At 44.0% G+C, this 21646-nt stretch overlaps 1 protein-coding gene across 1 annotated transcript in view; it reads left to right on the top strand.

Annotated features, from left to right (window-relative positions):
* The window catches only part of LOC128949464 (inositol polyphosphate 4-phosphatase type II-like), a gene marked incomplete at both ends in the record, with an annotated part of 72879 nt that overhangs the window by 6057 nt on the left and 45176 nt on the right, over positions 1-21646 (top strand). The window contains 3 exons of the mRNA XM_054294322.1: positions 2378-2489; positions 4101-4173; positions 9271-9418. Coding sequence (XP_054150297.1) covers positions 2378-2489; positions 4101-4173; positions 9271-9418 — 333 coding nt within the window. The remainder of the gene's footprint in view (positions 1-2377; positions 2490-4100; positions 4174-9270; positions 9419-21646) is intronic.

Here is a 21646-nt window from a genome sequence, read left to right as displayed (position 1 = left end):
GTATGATCACTAAGCTTTTTTTTTTTTCCCACTCCGTCACTTCTGTTTCTCTTTTTAAATTTTCTTTCGAATGAAATTTTAATCTCATGGTATTGCTGGAAAGTTTGAAATGCGTGTTTTCAAGTAGCTGAAGACTCTCAAGCACTGCTGGTGTTTTAAAATCAGTCTGACAGTTTTACCCTGGGCATTTACAGAGCTCTTTGTTGATTTGTATGCCTGTAGCATTCAAAAGAAACTTTGGGTTTGGGATTTGTTGATTTTGTTGTTGTTGCCTTTTTCGTTAAAATGTGTCTTCGTATTTCTGTGTGGGAAGATAAGAACTGGAGAAAGGAGTGCAACTACAGTGCAACAAGTCCCACTGTTTAGTTTTATTGTGTTGCATTACCTTCTCTTACAGGTAACACCTGTAACAGATTGTAGTATTAAATATGTATTAGACCAGAACAGGAGTGATTTTGAGAAGAAAATAATAATTAAAAAATATATAAAAGTGGAATTATATCAATCACTGTTTTTAAACCCATACAAAATACATATTGCTCCTTGTGCAGGCAAACAGTGCAATGCTCGCTATCATACTGAGGCCAAGCTTTTAATAATAGCACCAAGGGAAATATTTAGGATTCTAAAGAACAGGAGACAAGGATGAGAAAGTGTAGTTAGCATTTCCATTTTACTGGAGCAACAGGCCCTGTTGGTTTGGATCAGTTCATTTGCTTGGCACTTTGATCGGAACACCTTAAGCTCCTGAAAAATTGTCAGTCTCATAACCACACACTTTGGCTTCTAAAGATATGTGATTTGCTGACATCTGCTGTATTCCCTTTCTGCTGGGGATGCTGCAGTGCATTTGTTGACAGAGCCTAGTTTGGGTGCTGGTTTGACACAAGAAGGAGCAGTCAAGCCACACGGCTGTAGCAACTCCAGGGAAAGTTCTTCATTCAGAAGGCCCTTTCAATATTATTATGTATTTCTGCTCGTAATTTGGACACTGAACCCTTACTGCTTTTCTTCTGGATACTTCTTAAATTAATACAGGCTTCTTCAATTGCAAAAATATCTGGAACTGGTTCATTTTTAATAGTCTCTTTATTGTCAGTAATTAATTTGGCTTAGAGCAGATGAAGTTTTACACATGTAAAATATGAAGAATTATGTTTATTTTGCAAGGTTTTATAGAAGACCAGATTTGTGTAGTTGCAAGATGAGTGTATTCTACTGAGTGCATAGTAAAGCCTAATGGTTTTCAAGGAAGATAATTATTTAATTTGAAAGCTTGGGGGTAACTATTTTTTGAGACTTTACTGTACGAGCTGAACTTGTTTAATGGGTCCCTTCCAACTCAGCATATTCAATAATTCTGTGGTTTAATGATTTTATGACATTGAAGTTTTCTATGTATTCTTTTTTCTTGATTCATCACTCTTCATTTCCACTGCTCAGAAAAGACACAGTATTGCCCCACACGTATTTGTTTTGATTCTCCTTCCTCGCTGTGTTTTTGTAATTGTGCTGAACTTATTCTCGTCATTTCCTTTTTGCCTATTTTTGCTTGGTGCCTTTTGTTACCCTTTCCTCATTATTATGAAACTATCAGTTACTCTTCTTTCCGTCCTTTAAAAAAAAAAAATCTAGCTGTTCAGAAGAAGCCAGGGAGATAAACTTGGTGCTGTGCTGCCAGTGAAAGCTGAAAAAGCATTTGGTATCTTTCAGGAGTTTAAATCCTTGTTTCTTCCTAATGGAAGTCAGCAATGCTCTTCTCTCGGTGATGTACATCTAAATTATTTGTTTTTGATTAATTGAAAGTAAACTATTTATGGGGATGATAATGAAGGAATTCACCTGTAACTATACTACCATTCCCATATAGTTCAAGAAATGGGATGGATTCTGAATAATTTCTCTGTGGAGGGATTACAAAGGGAAACGTGATATTCAGATTAGCTTCACTGTTTTGGTTTTGCAGGGATTCTGTTAATACACTCTGTCCTTTCTTTGCAGATTGTTAGGAAACAAAGCCATGTACTCTGCATTGGGATTGCAGATCCTAAGTGGAATATTGGTGCAGTGTTACAGCCCTTTATCCAATGGTCCACAAAGAGGATAAGGTCTAGAATGAGAACCTGGCAGTGTTCATGGATTCATGCACCATTCATAGCACTTACCTGTCCTCAGTGTTGTGATGAGAGCTTTCATTGTCCTGAAGAAGTTGCCTCATTGTTGTTAACATTTGGTTTGTGATGGTAAATAGCCAGCTCAGTAGTGGTGGCTGCACTTTACAGAATGGAGAGGGCACTAAATATTTACTGATGTTATTCTAATTGAAAGGATTTGATGCTGCAAGTGACCCGGTGTCATGGGTTGGTTTTTTTCCCAGGACATCTGATGGTGGAAAGACAGTTAGTACCATTGAAGTCAATCTTATGAAGATGGGAGAGCTGGATGAGGGGGAAACAGACCACATCACAGCAGATGCTCAGGATCAAAAGGTAGAAACTCAGTTTATTGCACCAAGTTAATTAGAATGATCTGTTGTACCAGATGTCTAAAATACTAATTACCAAATTGGGTTAAGAACTTAAAACAAAATTTGTGGCGCAAGTGCTGTGTAAACTTATCTCCCTCATCCAAAAAAACCAAATTCATGAAGATGTACAGAGTAATATCCTAACCTGAGTTTCCTAGGCCCTTTCCTTCTTGAAGAAAAAAATAGCTTATTTTTATCTCAACTGAATATATTTGATCACTTCTGATAAAAACTGTCCAGAGCGATGCCATAAATACAGCTTCTTTTTTCCTTGGACAGCTGGTCTGGTTTCTGCCCTTGAAGTCCTGTTTATGTTGATTTTTATGTGCAATCTGTGCCCACAATACTGAAAAGCTGGAAGAATGACAGACAGGCAAAGCAAAGAAGAGGTAAATTCCCTTGCAAAGGGGCAGGTTCATCTGCATTAAATGGGAGCACACAATTTTTGCAGCCCGAATACAACAGTTCACTGCTTAACACTGTGGTGTATCCTGTTCTTCCTGAATAAAAGGAAATATTGCTACAGGGAATGCAGGATTTTTTTGTTTGGAAGTTACATATAAAACTATTTTTTGAGCAGAGGACATTATTTTCAGTATCTTTTCTGCATAGCAAAATCAGTCTGAGGGTAAATTTCACACTTTTTTTTCACTGCTTATCTCAGAGAACTTCAATGCCTTAGATGAGTGTGACCAGTTCCAAAAAAGCAACAAATGCTGTGAAATCTTCCTGACTTTGACCCGTAAAACTTGCACAATATAGGCAACATGAGCTGTTTTTTTCAGCCTTCTCTTTTATTTGGCTTTTCTTCCACTGCAGAATGTGGAATGAGACTCCTTGCAGTTATTGGAGATGTAGTTACTGAGCTCTGTTGGGCCTGGGGGACACAGAAGGCTTTAATAGCAGCTTTCTAGGGGTTTCTAATACTTGTAAAGAGAGACCAGACTCATGACCAATGTATGGTCTTTAAAGGAGTCCTTGGTTTGTACAAATCAGTGGCAACACAGTCTTGGATTATATGTTGATAGTGAGGATGCAATTGTGAGAATGGTGAGTCATTGAATTAATAAAAAATAAATAAGTTTTGAACTGGTGAATCACAAAATCTGAGCACATTTTAAGGACTTTTTTGTGCTTCCTGCTTTTCCCTTGTTTAAAAATTAATGAAGGGTTTTCTTGCACTGTGCATGTGAAAACTGCTTTGTCTAAAGAAACCTCTTCGAAAGTATGGAACTTGTCAAAAATGGTTTTAAACTAAAGTGCCTTATTTTTATAGTAAAACGTATTAAGCTAAACTATTACTATCTCTCAACATTTCTGCCATAATACTGGTAGGAAACATTTCTGTTTTGTTATGGAACGGCTGATCATATTTTTTTCATTTTCTTGGCTATAATTCTGATTGTGTTTCAGTATCTTGGAACAGAAATATAAAGAAAAATGTAAATTCTAAGTAAGACTTTGGAAGTTTGTATTATTATCACTCATGGTTTTCAGCCTACCTTTTATAAACTGCCATGGATTTATCTCAGACCCCCTGAATGTGTCACATCTGTATTGTATTTTTTTTCAGTGTGCATTGGTTCGTGAGTGTACAGCCACTGAGGGCATAAGTGGGAAGGACAACCTGCCTTCCTTAAATGCAGGTAAGAATTCCAATATCTGTAAGAGACAGCTCTTGCAACTCCACCTCTGGTGCTGTAGAAATCACACAGATTCGTGGCAGAGCTCATCAATGTCTCTTCAAATGCTGCACAGATGTTCAAGTTCAATATTTTAGTGTTTTATACATGTTTGGCATTATCATTTCACGGAGAAGTTTGAATAAGTGTGTGTCAATTGCGCTTTCTGAAGCAGTGCTGAAATCTCCATCTCCTGCATCTTTACTGTTCAGTGATTTTCAGTGACTAAAAATCACTGTCAGTGACTTCCATGGGCATGGAATTACCATCATTAGTTTCTGTTGTGTCATTGCACGGCATTCTGTAAAATAATTCTGCATTATTTGTAAGTGAATACCCAGGACAATCAATCTCTCTCATTCATAACTGGTGAAGTGGCAGTTTCAGATTGATCTGGAAACTGTCTGTCCTAGAATGAAGGGAGCTGTTGGCAAGGCATTCTCAATTCTAGGCCAGCTTGGGCTTGAGTGCATGGTGTTAAACTAGATCTGTTTTTCTTTCATTATCTGAGGAGTATTACATGCTGATGTGCTGTGCCATAAAACCTTTATTAGCCCGAGTTTATGAATCTCCATTACTCGGCAATAACAATGTCACAAATAAGTTATATGGGTCATCTAAAACCACAGCACTGTCAAGAATTCTGTGTTTGCTACATACCGTTGAGGAGGAATGTTACCAAACTTTTACAACTTTTTAAAATCTTTCTTGAAACTTTTTAATCTGATTTCTCTGATAGGGCAGACTTTCTGAATCTGCTTTGCAGTCTGAAGGAAGCCCTAAAAACTGCCAAAAATTAAGTTCTTCCATATGTGTGTGAATATTGCATTTTTTTTCTGTGAGTTGTTGAGATTAGATCAGAATCAGAAAAAATATGTTCTAGAGAAATACCATTTATTTTCATCAATTCAAAGTGAGAAAGATGTTAATTGAGAATTTCTGAATGTGCCGGAGCTACATCCGGCTCCAGAAATTCCTGAACTGGAAATAGCTGGAGGCATGGAGGGTATCCTGTGTCTCCAGGTGTGTATTTATGGCTTTTCTTGGGCACAAGATACAGAGGCCAGGTGAAGGATTTCATCTAGCCCAGTGCAGTTCTTTGGTTGTGATTCTGTATGTCATCCAGATTAGTGAGACTTGAAGAAATGACATTTCTGCCAGAGAATGATGCTGATTCACAACAGATTGTTTTCTGTTTGTTGCCTCCCTTGTATAGGTCTGATTGGGGTTTTTTGTTGACTTCTTTTGTATAGGAAAATGCTGTAGGTTGTGAATATGTTTTGTTGGAACTTCCAAGGTAGATGTCAGTTTTAGGAATATTGAAGTCTCAATCAATTTGTCAAGAATATTTCCATGTGATTCTACAGTGTATCTAGGCAGCGTTTTCACATTTGTTATTGTCATATACAAACACAATATAAAACCAAAGCCCACCCAACACTACTCAGGTTTATAAAGTTATAAAGTCAAACACACCTTGAAGAGCTTTTTTTTTTTTTTTTTTGTCATTTTTTGGGTTGTCAGGCTTTTTTTAAAGAATTGAGGGGAAAGAGGTGCATATGCAAGAAATGACAGCATGCAGGCTATTGGGAAGAGTTTGCACTCACAGGAAGTTTTTCTCAGATAAATAATTAGTCTTCAGTCTGTTTCCTGTATTTGTGACTTTCTCTTCTCGTGCAGCATCACCTCCACTTTCCTGCTGACATGCTGTGCTCATACAGAACTGCCCCCAGAACAGTATGTTTTCCATATACATTCATATTTAGTTCACGTGTATGCTGCTGTAAAGCTTTCTGGTATTTTCTTGTTGTTTATCAGGCCTTCAAAATGATGAAACTGAAAAAAAAAGCTGCCTCTGTGAATCCTTAAGCTTGTAGGCATAGAAGCATGCTGGCATTCTTGTGAAATTTAAATCCTAGGATAGGGAACTCTCAGCCCTCCAGTGAGTTATGAGATGCTTGTTGAGCGAGTGGGAATAAGCAGTGTGTTTCAGAGCCTTATCACTATTGCTTCTATACCTCCAGAGACTGAATTTACGTCTCAAAATTCAGTTACTTATTTATAATGCTGGAGAGTTTGCCAGTTGTTTACATGTAAACAAATTGCATTCTAAATTAAAAAAGAAAGATAAGAAAAGTAATTGAAATTTAGCAAAATTAGGAAAGCTTTAATTATTATTCCTGAGGTAATACACATCATATTCCTATGCTACAAAGAAAGATATAAATAGGAACACTGTTAGCAAATTAATATATGGCAAAGATATGCTTTGATCTGTGTTCAATAGGGAATGAAAATAAAACCAGAGTATTCAATCTTTTATTATTTTTATTGTACTTTCAGGGGAAGCAATGTGAAGGATATTGCATGGAATAAAAAGCACAGAGGTTCTTCATATTAAAAATGACAATGTCCAAAAATATTCATGGGTAAATATATGGCATTGGCTTTCAGGCTTGATGCTGTGGAGAAAAGCTTTTAAAACAGAGTTTTCTCTTTTTTAACCACTGCAGTTCATGTGGATTTTGGGTTTTCTTCAATGCCTCTCATGATCACTGTCTGAGTACAGCAAGGATTATCTTTATGAAACTTCCACTCATTTTAATCACTACTTTTTATGAAAACCAATTCTAGTCTCACCCTTCTTATTGTACATGCCCTCTAGAATTTGGTTCTAGACAACTTGTTACAGGTAGAAATTAATTATTGTTGCAGTTGGAGGGGAAGATACTTCTGAGATTTTTATGGAGTTGCATGCCTTCAGTAGTTCTGTTTATAAGGAAAAAACATCAAGTACTTATGCAGCTTTTATTGGCCTTAAATCTTAAGCTTTAGCAATACTGCATATTGGGATTATTTGGGAAAAATGCCCAGGCTTTTTTTGACTTTGTAAATGAAATTTTCTTCTTAAACCCATGGATTTGACCATTTAAAAAACTTACAACACACTTGAGATTATCCCCATCTGAAAATTCAGACCTGAATCAAAGACCTGAAGATGAAGCCAGTACCGGGAGAGGAGTTTAATAATTCTAGCCACAATAAAAGTCACAACTTTGAATCCATATTTTTAGTGTTCTTTGTCCCTTGGTGCAGTTGTGATGGGTTTTCTGGGCTTTGTTTTACTTTGTGATGGTGGCAACATTGGGGAGATGGGAGGAAAGAGATTTTTCAGATACATATTTGCATTAGGTTCTCACAGATTAATGTGCATTTTTCAGTGTAGTCGATTCTGAGTGTGAATTTAAGGGCTGCTCTTGGAAAAAATCCCTTGATAAACTCCTTAGGAAGTAGATATAAAAAGGTAAAATAAAGAATCTTTTGTGTCAGGGGCATCATCATTTAAAATGTCCAGGTAATATGCTGATCGGGGGGCACAATAGAAAAAACAGTACCAACTCAAAATTATCATCTGTTTTGGCAGTTTTCTGTTTAAGGCCAGACTTGAATTAGCCCTTGAATTAGCCCTTAGTTTCCTGAGGTTTGAACATTGAGATATTTTGGGTATTGATAGTAAAGGAAAATTGCTCTTTTTAATATGTCAGAGAAATTAAGCATCTCTTTCGCTTATTTCACAATACTGAGTGAAAATTTAGTTTTTGAAAGTAAAATCACTAAGAACTAAAGGCAAAATTACTCTAAAAAGGTTCATAAAATGACAATAAAATGGCAAGAAGTGCTTATAATGTACTGTAATTAAGAAATAGTTGGCTTCTGATTGTAAAGGTGTAAATTATAACATCTGTATTGTCTCACCCTTCCCAAGAGATTGAAAATAGAATAAAAGTTTTTTAAGACTCGGTTGCTCCATCTCTGGATCAGAAAAGGGCATAATCCAACAACAGTTTTTCATCCAAGATTGCTGATGAAAGACATCTCAGTGGAGTGATGGGAATATAGAGCAGTGCGACCACTTAAACATTGCTCCTTTCTTCGGGTTGCAAGCAGTGGGTTTATTATCAGTGTATTTAAATCTCTGGTCTTCTTTTAGGCCTTTCCTAAAGGATATTTGTTAAAAATCCTGATTGCTTAGATAGACAAGGCAGTTTGGGTACCTTTTATTTTTAATTCTCTATAAATCAGACTACATAAACATTAATGGTGTCTGTGAAATGTCTGTTAGTAGCTGTCACTGTTAGTAGCTGTCACTCATTCCAAGTCAAGATATTGTGGATGTGTGTGTTAAATGGCAATCATTTGTCTCCAAGTAAACTTACCAAACTAGTGAAACAGAACTTTTTCTTCCTCAGCTTTTCCCCTTTTTGATCTTTCTGGAAAATAAGAGCGGGGTAAAAAAAGAAAATAAAAAGATGGAAAGGAGAGAGTAGATTGTATGGCATAGTTTTAAGATCTGAATGGAAATGTAGCCAACACGTGAAAACTGTAAAATAAAAAATGTGATGGGTTTTAAGCATAATCTTCCAAAATACAAAGAAATGTGATTTTCTTATGTCACATTGCAATAGTGATCTGAAAACTGTGTGTGTAACATATCGACAGGGCTGTTATATTTATTTCTATGTAGTGGCAGTGTCTTGACCCCATCAAAGTTCCAGGTAACTCTAATATGTTCAAGTTTCCTTTAATGCAGAAGCACACCTCCAATTTGCATTAATGATTTGTGTGTGCATGTCCAGGGGAAGATGCAGCTGAACCCTGAGTCCTGTGCAATTTATTGGAATTGTGAGTGGTGCTGGCAAGCTGTGGTGGTGGCTGTACTGAGTTCATTGTTCATTTGTGCTCTCTGGTTTTCCTAACTTCAGCTGAAATGCAAGAAAAGAGAGTCTGATTGACATTCTCACTACTTTGAAGACCTAAATTCAAAAGTTAGCTACTCTGCTGGTAAAATGCGATTTATTGATGTACTAGTAATACTTTGCCCTCCACATGCTGGTATAAAAATGAAATAGATATTAAATGTTTTTAGTGGAATTTTAATGATACTAAAATTAATTTTGTAAGCTAGGGGGAAATAATATAATAATTATGCAGGTTATTGTCATAAATGTTTGGACTCATATAAGCACATGAAAGCAATGATATTATTTTTGCTCTTTGCAGTGTTGAGAAACCCTGTTTGTAAGTTGTATAGATTCCCTACTTCTGACAACAAGTGGATGCGGATCCGGGAGCAGATGGCTGAGACCACCCTCTCCTTCCACGTTCCTAAAGAACTAATAAATCTGCACATAAAGGAGGACATGAGAAGGTAAGGAAGAGGCAGCAATATAAATTATATTTTTCTGACTTTGAATCATGCAGACGAGGAGCTAAAATATATTTATTTGTAGTATGAAATGGGCACTTTTATAGCTGCTAAGAATTTACAGCTGTAACTGAACAGAATTGATTGCTCAATAGGACTCCAGTGACCTCATAAGTTCTGAGCAATGAACTGTGCTAAAGTGCAGTCATGGCTTTAAACCTGTTAGCACCACCGTTTGATTAACAATTTAAATATTCTGGAACATTAGCATTTTATAAAGGATCAGAAAATGACAGGGGGCTGAGCAACATTGTGCTGTGTTTGGCTATGTGTCTGGGTAGAGTTAATAACATAGACAAACATTATGCCATGAAAAATGACAAGTTTATAGTGAATAAAGGAGCAATGAGGATAAAATGGACATTCCTTTAGCTAATCTAAATTAGTTGGCATAAGAAAAGGATTCCAAAGTAATGTTTGTTTGAAACCCTAACGTTTGGCCTCATAACCCAGAGAGATATCTGAGAATCATAACAATGTGTATGGCCTGGAGAAAAAGGAGAATGGAGAACACAGGTGTCCCAAAAGCCTTTGAATGTCCAATTTGCCATTGCAGTGATTAAAATGGAGCCTGTCCTTGAACCCTTGTAAGCTGTGCTGATAAAATTTGGGGAAACATCTTTTTAAGTAACCCAGGGCTACCCTGAAGACAGTGCCTCCTTCTTCTTCCAGCGATAATGGATGATGTAGAAGATATTGCCTCCTTCCTCATGCAAGTTACTTAACACATAGATGGGCAGCTGGTCTCATGTGTAAGAGTGATGCTGGGACCCAGTGCTGCATTCCAAAGCCATCCTGTGCGCTTTGAGGCAATTCCTTCCTGTTGTGTCACATCCCAAAACAACCTGTTGTGGCTCTTTGTTCTGCAGTATCAAGCTTCTTTTCCTTTTTTTATTTACCCCATCTGTTGCTTCCCTGTGATGTTTATATGCCAATAGAACAGCATGTGGGAGGCTGGAATCTTGATTTTAATAAAGTCACTGGACTGATACATCCTTATGCATGGTGATGATGGGTTATAAAATTCCTATGAATTGTTATAATAGTTTATTTTATTCATTTAGTACTGTGTTTAGGCATTTATGGCCTCATCTTGTTTGAGAATACTTATGGGCAAGGTTTTTGCAGTAAGCAATAAAAATAGATTATACTGAGTCTCACAGTTCATGCACTTCCCATATTTTCATTTGCCTCATGGGTAAGTGCCTTTTAAATGTTAGAGGATTACTTGAACCACTTTTACTACTTCTGCATTATTCTCTCCAAAGGCATAATACAAGTAATAGCCCTTGTTGTTGTATCATATTATAGAATTCACCTCCCTGGACAAACTCCTAGTAAGAATTCACCATGGTGGGGTTTTCTCTTCACCAAAATAAAGATTTGAAAAAGAAACAGAAGTAACAGTGGCACAAAGATTGAGATAAGTGCCTCTGATTTTCCTGACTGCCGGTGTGGTTGAGCTGTTCAAGCCTAGTTGAAAGTGTGGGTGTGAAAGAAAGAGACCAAGTGATTGATGCAGTCTGGAGGAGGAGATAAGACTAACCAAAATGAGCAACACTATGTAGAATACCAGCAGATGGTGGGAACAGGAGCATCTGTGTCATCTACCATCATATAAGAGTGTGGGTTGGAGCTTCTGCTTTGTCTGGCCTTTCTTTTTCAAGAAAAGCAATTGTGGAGATGTGTGTTCTTGTGGAGTCCTTACACTTGTAGTCTAGTAGAACGTGTGAGGAGGATGCTGCTATATTCGGTGTGGGCTCAAGTATTCTTCTCTGTGTCTTTTCCCCTCTGTTAGTATAAAAGGATAAATATTTCTGTCTCAGAAGCCACTTATCATACTCAGCCTGTTTCATTTTTTTTATTGTGGCTTCAATATAGTCAGGCCTGAAGCAATTACCTATAAAAATGTGCCAGTAAGTGTTAATGCTATTCAGTATTCATTAAAAATTGTAGTTTAAATTCCCTTTTCTCGCCATCTTGAGATTGATTGTCTCTTGATAAAACTTCAGTGTTCATTGTTAACCAAACCCTTTCATTTATTGACATGATGCTTTGAAATTTGTAACTTCTAACATTATTTGACTTTATTTTAACTTTAAGGGAAAGAATTTAAAGCAGGAATGGAAGCAAAATGATCTTAAAGTAGGAAGGGAGAAACAAGTTAAATTTAGCTTATAATTGTCTACACTTTTGTATAATAAAAAGTGTAGTGGATAGAAATTTAAAAGGAACTTAAAGTTTTCATCTCTTAGGAACCATATAAAATCGTATCATGGCTTTGCAAACCCCAGTCTATTCTCCTCACATGCATAGGAAAAGAGGCTTTAAAATAATTTTAAATGTATTTGTTGCCATTTTTGGGGTGGGTAGTTTGCTCATGGGGTTCTGGTGGGGTTTCTTTTGTCTCTTTTTTCTGCTTTGTTTTCTCTTTTTCTGTTTCTAAACAACTGTTCAGGGCATGCAAAGGTAAGCACAACTCACATTGAAGTTTTTAGTTGCCTGTCGGGTCAGGCTCACCAAAACTTGAAATAATTTTGGGAAATTCTGTAAGGAGACAAAAATTGCAACTGTTTTCAAGAGAGTCTAAAATGAGATTATTAGTAGAGAAAGAAAAACATGCCTTTTTTTTTTTCTTTTTTTTCTTTTTTTTTTCTTATTGACTCCTCCGTAATAATTATTTGCCTGGTTTGGAAACAACAGAGTGAAAAAGCTATGAGTATTTTATTTCTGGAGGGAATGTTATATTGTTTGTCTGGAGTTTATTGCCTGTATATCACAGAAGCATATCTTGCAGCAAAGAAAAATGAGAGTAATTTTATCTGATTCTGTTCTTTAAAAAAAAAAAAAAAAATTGAAGTGGTTATCCATACATTTTAAAGTGAACTTTGTTAGGAAGAAAAATTCCTGTGCTCCTTTCCTTAGAAGCTTCTAAACTTCCATTATGTATGAATGATTGAGTCATATCCCAAAGCTATAGTTTATATTTACTCCAAAGCTCCTGTTTGATAAATATTCAGAATTTTTAAGCTGTTACAATATTACAGAAGTTTTGCAAATATAATCTGCAGAAATGTCCCCTCTTGTTTTGAATCCTGCTAAGCTCTTTGCTTCTGATGTGTTGTAGTGTGTTTTTAAGTTTCTTGTTTTGTTCCCCCATTTTAGGTATTATTCTCCCCCTGTTCTTTGTAAGATGGTTCTTCCCCCTCCAGTTTTCCCGCCACAGAGTCTTTGGCAGTTATGTTACCACGGTTACCCCTGCTCCCCTTATTTGTCAATCTCCCAAGTTACATAACTGCTCCTCCCTTATCCCACCATATAAGTAAAGTTTTCCTCCTCCCTGGGCCCAGTCAATCACCCCCCACTCCTCCCTGCTTTCGAGAACATTCTTCTCTCTGGGGGTCATAGTTGGCTGGCGTCCCAGGGCCCCTCCTTTGTTCTATGTTTATTGGATAAGTTCTTGTGTCAGTTTTCTTATGTACCTCCCCACATGTTCCCCTATTGGTTAGCTGGGCTTCCCCTCCCATCTCCACCCCTTCCCTGTAAAACTCTGTCTCCCCCCGTGTTCGGGGCCATTTTTGCTGTGGGTTTTTCCACCTGTTGGTTTGCCCTGTGCTGCCTGTGGGCTCTTCAATAAACCGACGTTTTACCCCCAGCAAGTGGTCGCCTCCTCTCTCGTCTCGTCCAGCGCGAACCCAAGTCCGCAATCCAGCCCAGCCCGAGGCCAGGATGCCAAGGGGGGCTGGCCTCAGATGCGCAGGGGCGTCGGCCGCTTTACCCCTTCAGCTAGCCGGACTTAGGGCCGTGTACGCCCTCGCGCAGTTTGCCGTCCAATGTGGGGGCTGACGAAGTGGACTTTTGACCACGGACTGGACCCTGCGGAGTTGGGATTTACTTACCCTCTGGACGCCAGACTACCCCGGGTAGTAGCAGGCTTCGTTTTAGAAGCAGCGCTCCCCGGCGGGAGTCGGGACTCCTCGCACCCTCAGAGGACGACTCCCCGAGACAAGTGACCTTCGCCTGGTTTTTTCTTTGTCGCCGCAGCAGGATTGGTGAGTTCGGGCCCCGTCCTGGGGACTCTCCGGCTTCCCCTCTGCCTTTTTAACTTTCCCTAGGGGTATATGCCCTGCGTTGGGGACCTACCCCCCCGCCTTCTCTCCTTGAGGTTTTTCCTCGCCCCCGCGCCGTTTTTGTTTTCTCTTCCCTTTGGGTGCCGGATTTCCCCAGACGTGGGGCCGCACCCATCACCCAATCTCTTTTTCCCTCCGGCTGTTTACCCAGACTTTGGGGCAGTGGAGGGGGCAGGGGCCGGCGGCAGGCGGCTCATTGTTTAAGTTCTCGTTGTTTCCCGGGCGTGCGGTTGCGTCATCAGAGGATTTTCCCCCTTTCTAGCGGTAGCAGTTTCTGCTCTAGAAAGGTGCAATGGGTGCCGGCTTGGGAAAATCCCAGAAGGAGGTTTATTATGTTGTGAAGGGTTTGTTGCTTGGGGGTGGTCAGAAAGCCCGCAAGCAGGAGTTAAAATGTTTAGTTAAGTGGGTATTTTCTAGGTTTCCCGAGGTCTCCCCGGAACGCGTAAAAAAGAGCCGCGGTTTTGGGCAGCCGTTGTGGCAAAATTAGAAGAGGCCATAAATTCCGGGGAGACAAAACTAGCCACCGTGGCGTATTGCGCGCGCAGAGTTCATGCGACACTCGGCGCGCCTGTGGAGCCTAAGAAATGTCCCGCGGTTTCTGGTTTGTCCCCTCGTTCTCCTCGTTCAGTTGCCCTTGTCCCCCAAACCTTTCCCTCGTCCCGTAGGCATGAGCCCTCGAGGGGGATTTTGAGGGCCGACCAGAGGCAGGGGGTCCATCCTGCCCCTGCTCCCCCTCGACCGGCTCGGCCTCCCCCTTCGAGGAGCCCTGGCCAGGCTCCTTCTCTTCCCTTACCCTCTAACCCGGTCCTCAAGTCCCCGGTTCCAAACCCCAAAGTTGTTCGGTTTTGCGACGACCCTCAAAAGGGGTCCCTTGGTGCCCGAGATGGCGGCGGCCACGCGGCCGCTCCCGCCAGGGCTCTTTCTTCTCCTCCTAACCCTTTCCTCCCTAATGCTAACCCTTTCCTTCCCCTGGACCGAACCTCTTTTTCGGTTGTCCCTCCCCCATCTCTTTCCTCTGCTCCTTCCATTTCTCCGCCCTCCGATCCTCCGTCGGCTCCTCCCCAGGTTCCTCCCCCAGTTCAGCCCCCTGTTTACTCCTCCCCTGCTCCACCTTCATACTCTGCTCCGCCTCCGAACTCCACCCAGGGGGCGGAGAGGGGCGGTGTGCCGCGCCCACTCCCTCGCCCTGCCCCATTGCCAGACTCCGCCTCAACCTCCTCCAACTCCGGTTCCCACGCTCCCCCTTCCGGTTCTCACGCCTTGTGTTCGGGGTGGGGGGGGATGGATGACTGGAAGCCGGGGCAGGCGCCTTTATTGGAAGACGCTCCGGTTACGTACCACCTCAGCGGGGAGGGGAGCTCTCAGGCCCAGTGGGTGCCTTTAGCACAGGCCCGGATTAAGAAACTGTGCAAGGCGCAGAAGGACTACTCCCGCGGGTCTGAATACTTCCGGGGTATGCTCCGGAATGCCCTTGCACAGGGAGATCTGGTGCCGGCGGACCTGAGGGCCCTTTTCTCTAGTTTAACAAGACCCATGGAGTTTAGGGTCTGGGTGGGGGAATGGAGGAGGGAGATAGTGGAGGTTCTCCCGATTCTTTGGGGGAATCCTTCAGTGTCTCATGACGCGGCCGGTTTGGCAATTTCCCAAGAATATCTTTTAGGCGAGGGACAGTGGGCAGAGGGGATAGCTCAAGCAAAGGCCTTGTTCTCGTCTCAGCTTGTAGAGACCGCTAAGGCAGCAGAGCGGGCCTTTTATAAGCTAGAGGTGGTGACCTCCCAATGGGAGGACGATGAAGTCCGGCAGGGGCCGCAAGAGCCTTACATGGTTTTTATCGAGCGCCTCTACAGATACGTGGAGGCGCAGGCGACCGGGGACGACGACAGGGAGAAGATGCTCTGGAGGATGGCGTATAGCAACGCCAACCTAGAGTGTCGGAAGGCCATCAGGAGGCTCCCTCGAAGTCCCCGGCCCACGGTGGAGGCCATGATAGAGGCCGTGGTAGGCCAGGTATCCTTACCATCGCGGCCTAAAAGAGCCTCAGTGGCTTTTGCGGAGGACCCCGAACCGGACTTCTTTGATATAGAAGCTGCCCCCGTTGCCGGGCCCCCAACACCCGGGTCCGGCAGAAGATCAACAGCCACCCACCCCTGCCACCTCTGTGGCAAGACAGGGCATTGGATGCCTCAATGCCAGATGCGATTAGATTATTTGGAGTATAGAAGGAAGCGGGAAAAGGAGGAGAGTAAGGGCACAAAAAACTAGGCCTGGAGTGCAGCCCCTCCCTGCGCGAAGACAAAAATGCGGCAGGCCACTTAACAACAAGCGGGGAGGGAGGAGACGACAGAGAGCTGCCGTACACACTGCCGGATTTGTCTTACTTAGTACCAGACTTGACACATACCTGTGGTATTCAGCCTACACCTGCGCTTGACACCATGTCCTCTGTCCCTACAGGCTGCAGCTAACTAGGGACTTCTATCTCCCTAGTAGTGACATCCAGCTGGTGTCTGTCGACCTGCAACACCCGGGTCGCTGGAGGAAACTTGGACGTTGCAGGTGGACAGTCGTCGGGGACACAAAGCACACACCGCGAGACATTCACATCGTCCCTGGTCTAGTAACTACCGACCGGGACCGTTTCGCGGTAGGGCTGTACTGTGTCCGACCCCCACTCTTCCTCCCTAAGGGACAGATCATTGCCCAGGCTATTCCGGTTCCAGATAAAGATAATTGGAAGAACTCCGTGGAGAGGACATCGCCTCCGACAGTAGCCTGGGCACAGCTGGTGGGGAGGGAGAAGCCCCGCCTGACTTGTCAACTCTCGTTGGGAGGGGACAGAAAGATCGTGAGGGGTCTTTTGGACACAGGTGCGGATGTGACGATCATTCCCTCTCGGGAGTGGCCGTCACATTGGGACTTGCAAAGCGCTGCGGGCACAATCTCAGGTGTTGGGGGCCTTCAATTGGCCAATCAATCTAAGAGCATTGTGCAAATTAAGGGGCCCGACGGGCAATTGGCCTCTATACGCCCGTTCGTTTTAGATTACACCGAGCCTCTCTGGGGAAGGGACCTACTAGCCCAGTGGGGAGCCAGAATTGACCTCCCAAAGGCTCCCCAGGTTTTTCGGGCAGTGGCCACTGAGGAGCGCCAGACCTGGAAGCTGAATTGGCTGTCAGATAAACCAGTACAGGTCTTGCAGTGGCCACTCAACAAGCAAAAATTAAAAGCGCTCAATGAACTCGTTCAGGAGCAGTTACTGAAAGGCCACCTGGTGGAGACCATGTCACCTTGGAACTCCCCAGTGTTTGTCATTAAGAAGCCTAATAAGGACAAGTGGCGGCTCCTGACCGACCTCCGCCAAATTAACGAACAAATAGTGGACATGGGTCCTCTTCAGCCAGGGATGCCTTCCCCAGCAATGCTCCCCCAAAACTGGAATTTGGCAGTTGTAGATATAAAAGATGGTTTTTTCCAGATTCCCCTGCACCCAGATGATGCCCCGCGCTTTGCGTTCACGGTTCCATCCATCAACCGTGAGTCCCCAGCCAAGCGCTATCATTGGCGAATGCTTCCGCAAGGCCTAAAGAACAGCCCTGTGATCTGCCAATGGTATGTCGCTTTGCTGCTGTCACCCATACGTACAGCCCTCGGGGATGCCGTCATCATTCACCATTACATGGACGACATCCTCGTGTGTGCACCCGACCACAGTCTGCTTGCCCATGCGCTTGACCTGACAACCAATGCGTTGGTTGCTGCAGGGTTCGAGCTCCAGCAGGACAAAATTCAGCGGATGCCACCTTGGAAATACCTGGGCCTCGAAATCACAAAGCGGACCATTGTTCCGCAGGAATTGGCTATTAGGACAAAAGTCCAGACCCTAGCGGATGTCTATCAGCTGTGTGGGTCTTTAAATTGGGTGAGACCCTGGCTAGGCATTTCAACTGAAGACCTAGCCCCCCTTTTCAATTTGTTGAAAGGGGGAGAGGGGCTGAGTTCCCCTAGGGCTCTCACCCCAGAGGCAGGGGTGGCTTTGGAGAAGATACAGAAAGTTATTTTGGCCAGGCAGGCCCACCGTTACCATCCGGGCCTGCCCTTCAAATTTATTATACTGAGAAAATTGCCACATCTCCATGGCATGATACACCAGTGGGACACCAGTGTAAAGGACCAGGGGCTGGGTGACCCCCTCTTAATTATAGAGTGGGTGTTTCTCAGCCACCATCGGTCCAAAAGAATGACACGGCCACAGGAGTTGGTAGCCGAACTGATCCTCAAAGCAAGATCGAGGATCAGGGAGCTGGCGGGGTGTGATTTCGCATGCATACATATCCCAATTAAATTAGAATCAGGACAACTCAAATTAAAGACCTTTGAAGAACTGCTGCAAACTAATGAATATCTTCAGTTTGCATTCGACAGCTACACCGGGCGCATCGCAGTAGATCGGCCGGCCCACAAATTATTCAATTCGGAGTTTAAATTATCGCTGAAAAAGGTTCAGAGCAGGAAGCTGCTGGATGCCTTGACAGTTTTCACAGACGCGTCTGGAGCATCCCACAAGTCAGTAATGACTTGGAAAGATCCTCAGACTCAGCAGTGGGAGACTGATGTTGTTGTTGTGGAGGGCTCTCCACAAGTTGCTGAGTTGGACGCAGTCGTCAGGGCATTCCAGAGGTTCCCTGGGCCTTCTAATTTGGTTACAGATTCTGCATATGTCGCAGGTGTAGTGTCTCAAGCTGAGTCTGCGGTTCTTCAAGAGGTCACCAGCAAAAGATTATTTGAGTTGCTTAACAGGCTCGTTGAGCTAGTCTCCCACCGCGAGCACCCTTTTTATGTTATGCATGTGAGATCACATACTGATCTGCCCGGGTTTATTGCGGAAGGCAACCGTTGTGCCGACTCTCTGGCTGCGGCTGCTGTTACGCAGGCCCCTCTCCCAGACGTGTTCGGCCAGGCTAAGATCAGTCACCAACTTTTCCATCAGAATGCGCCTGGCCTGGTCCGGCAGTTCAATCTGACACAGGATCAGGCCAAGGCGATAGTGGCCACATGTCCCCAATGCCAACAAGATCAGATGCCTACTGTGGCCTCAGGGGCCAATCCCCGAGGTTTGGCGAGCTGCGAAGTGTGGCAGATGGACGTGACGCATGTCCCATCTTTTGGTCGATTGTGTTACGTCCATGTCTCAGTTGATACCTTCTCTGGGGCTATCTATGCTTCTGCCCACACAGGTGAAAAGGCAGCGGATGTGCAGAAGCATCTGCTTCAGGCATTCGCTGTCTTGGGCATCCCTAGGGCCCTAAAAACAGATAATGGCCCTGCGTATACCTCCAAGGAGCTGCGGAACTTCCTGCAGCAATGGGGAATAGTCCATACGACTGGCATCCCCTATTCCCCAACAGGCCAAGCCATGGTGGAGAGGGCCCACCAGAGCTTTAAGAAGATCTTATCCCGGCAACAACCGGCGATGAAGGTGGAGACCCCCCACGTCCGGCTGTCAAGGGCATTGTACACGCTTAACTTTCTAAATTGCTCTTTTGACAGCCAAAATCCTCCAGTGGTCCGGCACTTTGGCAGTCACCAGCAGCTGCAGCCTAAAGCCAGGCCACCGGTTCTTGTAAAAGATCCGGAGACCTGGCGGACGGAGGGCCCCTTTGACCTGGTGACCTGGGGGAGGGGATATGCCTGCGTGTCCACTCCCTCAGGCCCCAGGTGGATTCCATCTAAGTGGGTCAGGCCCTTCATCCCGAAACAGAGGACTAAGAAGGAGGCAGTACCACAAGTCCGGCAAGCTTGTTGGCGTTGGCGGAGGAAACCACACCATCAATCTTTGTCTTTCTTTCCGGGTCTTCCCCCAGTTACAGAAGAGCCCTCTCCTCCAGCTTCTCCTCCACCCCTTGACCTCCTATGTCATGTTTCCTCCCATTCACCCCCTGCTCCAGCTCTTACCCCCTGTATGTTTTACTTAAACTGGTTGTTTGGAGAAGAACCATTTTTGTGAATTCGTCATACTTTTACTATCTTATCTCATTTCAGTTACATCTCCCCCATGGCCCCCGTTTCAACATCGCTGAATGCTGCTGCCTGCTAATGGCGATCATGACGACCTGCGGACTCCTTTTGCCACCTTCGGAGCCGTGGGTCATCCCCCAGCGGAAAGTCAACGTCTGGCGTGCCTTGGCTCAATCGTTAGGACAGGACAGTATATGCCTAGACACCGGCGCAGCAGAGGACCCGATGTCGCCTTGTGGGGATCCCTTTCTCTCCAGGCGAGTTTCTTCCTGCCTTCTAAAGTGCCTTTAATGCTATCCTAGCCCAGAGCCTCACTATCCTCCCCAGTTTTGATTCCTCCAACGCCTGGAGAGACGGAGTGAGCAGGCTAGATCCTGCACCCTCCGAGCCCACAGAGTTACATCTCCTCGGCTCGACCAATACATCAATTTGCTTTCAGTTTGATTATACAATCACCCCCGTCGAGAGGGGTAGTGAGGTAGTGCTACAGTCCAAGTTAGAATACCAAGCTAAGCAGTGGTGTAAGGCTGTCCTAAAGATCCTCGGCCCCACCACTACCAGACGGACCCCTTACTCCCTTCCCCGAGGCGTGTTTTTAATTGTGGCGACCGGGCGTGGGCAGGCATCCCCTCTGGCCTGGTCGGAAGGGCCGTGCACTTTTGGCCGGCTGACACTGTTTACCCCCAACGTCACTCAAATTATCAATTGGAAGAAGACAAACATCACATCTAAATTGGCTAGACCTAAAAGAGATCTCAAGGATCTCACTGAGGATTGTGATGATGAAATTACTCATTGGTCACACTCAAAATCCGTCGCCTTTACCATCTTGTTGCCTTGGGTATCGGTGGCGAAGGCTCTAGGTGAATTGGGCTGTCTAGAGTGTTGGGTGGCTAAACAAGCAAATTTTACTTCGGCCGCGCTCTACGACCTCCTCACAGACGAGGAAATAACAAGGAAGGCGACACTCCAAAACAGAGCAGCAATAGATTTTCTATTGCTGCTCCATCATCATCACTGTGAGGAGTTTGAGGGCCTCTGCTGCCTGAACCTATCCTCTCGAGCCGAGGACGCCAGACATTCCATCAAGAGGCTGCAAGACCTTGTCCATCAGGTCAAGCAAGAAACCTCTGACTGGCTGGGGGACATTTTCAAGGGTTGGGGCCTCAGCGGGTGGGCCGGTTCCATAATAGAATCTGTTTGCAAGGTTGTTCTGAGTTAATTAGTACTTTTAGTTTTCATTATTTTGATCCGCGGTTTGGTCCAGAGACTAATGGTCAGAGATACCTCAGCATCTGTCAACCATGCCGCAGTCCCGTCGGACAAGCCCATCGAGCTGGAAGACCTCTCCTCGGAGGCCGAAGAAGCTACAGATGAGGAAGGGGCGACCGCACCGTCCTTCGACCACCCAGGGGCGGGCGGATTCCAGCTCGAAGAAAGCGAGGCCTGGCCGGACCAGCCGCGAGATCCTGAATTTTAAGTTTCTGTGGACTTCCCGTTCTTTTTATTTTATTTGTTAAGAAACGGGGAGATGTTGTAGTGTGTTTTTAAGTTTCTTGTTTTGTTCCCCCATTTTAGGTATTATTCTCCCCCTGTTCTTTGTAAGATGGTTCTTCCCCCTCCAGTTTTCCCGCCACAGAGTCTTTGGCAGTTATGTTACCACGGTTACCCCTGCCCCCCTTATTTGTCAATCTCTCAAGTTACATAACTGCTCCTCCCTTATCCCACCATATAAGTAAAGTTTTCCTCCTCCCTGGGCCCAGTCAATCACCCCCCACTCCTCCCTGCTTTCGAGAACATTCTTCTCTCTGGGGGTCATAGTTGGCTGGCGTCCCAGGGCCCCTCCTTTGTTCTATGTTTATTGGATAAGTTCTTGTGTCAGTTTTCTTATGTACCTCCTCACATGTTCCCCTATTGGTTAGCTGGGCTTCCCCTCCCGTCTCCACCCCTTCCCTGTAAAACTCTGTCTCCCCCCGTGTTCGGGGCCATTTTTGCTGTGGGTTTTTCCACCTGTTGGTTTGCCCTG

This window comes from Melozone crissalis, unplaced genomic scaffold (genome assembly GCF_028551555.1).
Source record: "Melozone crissalis strain CALT ecotype California unplaced genomic scaffold, PUWL_Pcris_2 ptg000237l_1, whole genome shotgun sequence".
Classification (NCBI taxonomy): domain Eukaryota; kingdom Metazoa; phylum Chordata; class Aves; order Passeriformes; family Passerellidae; genus Melozone; species Melozone crissalis.
This window is presented reverse-complemented; position numbering and strand designations above follow the sequence as displayed.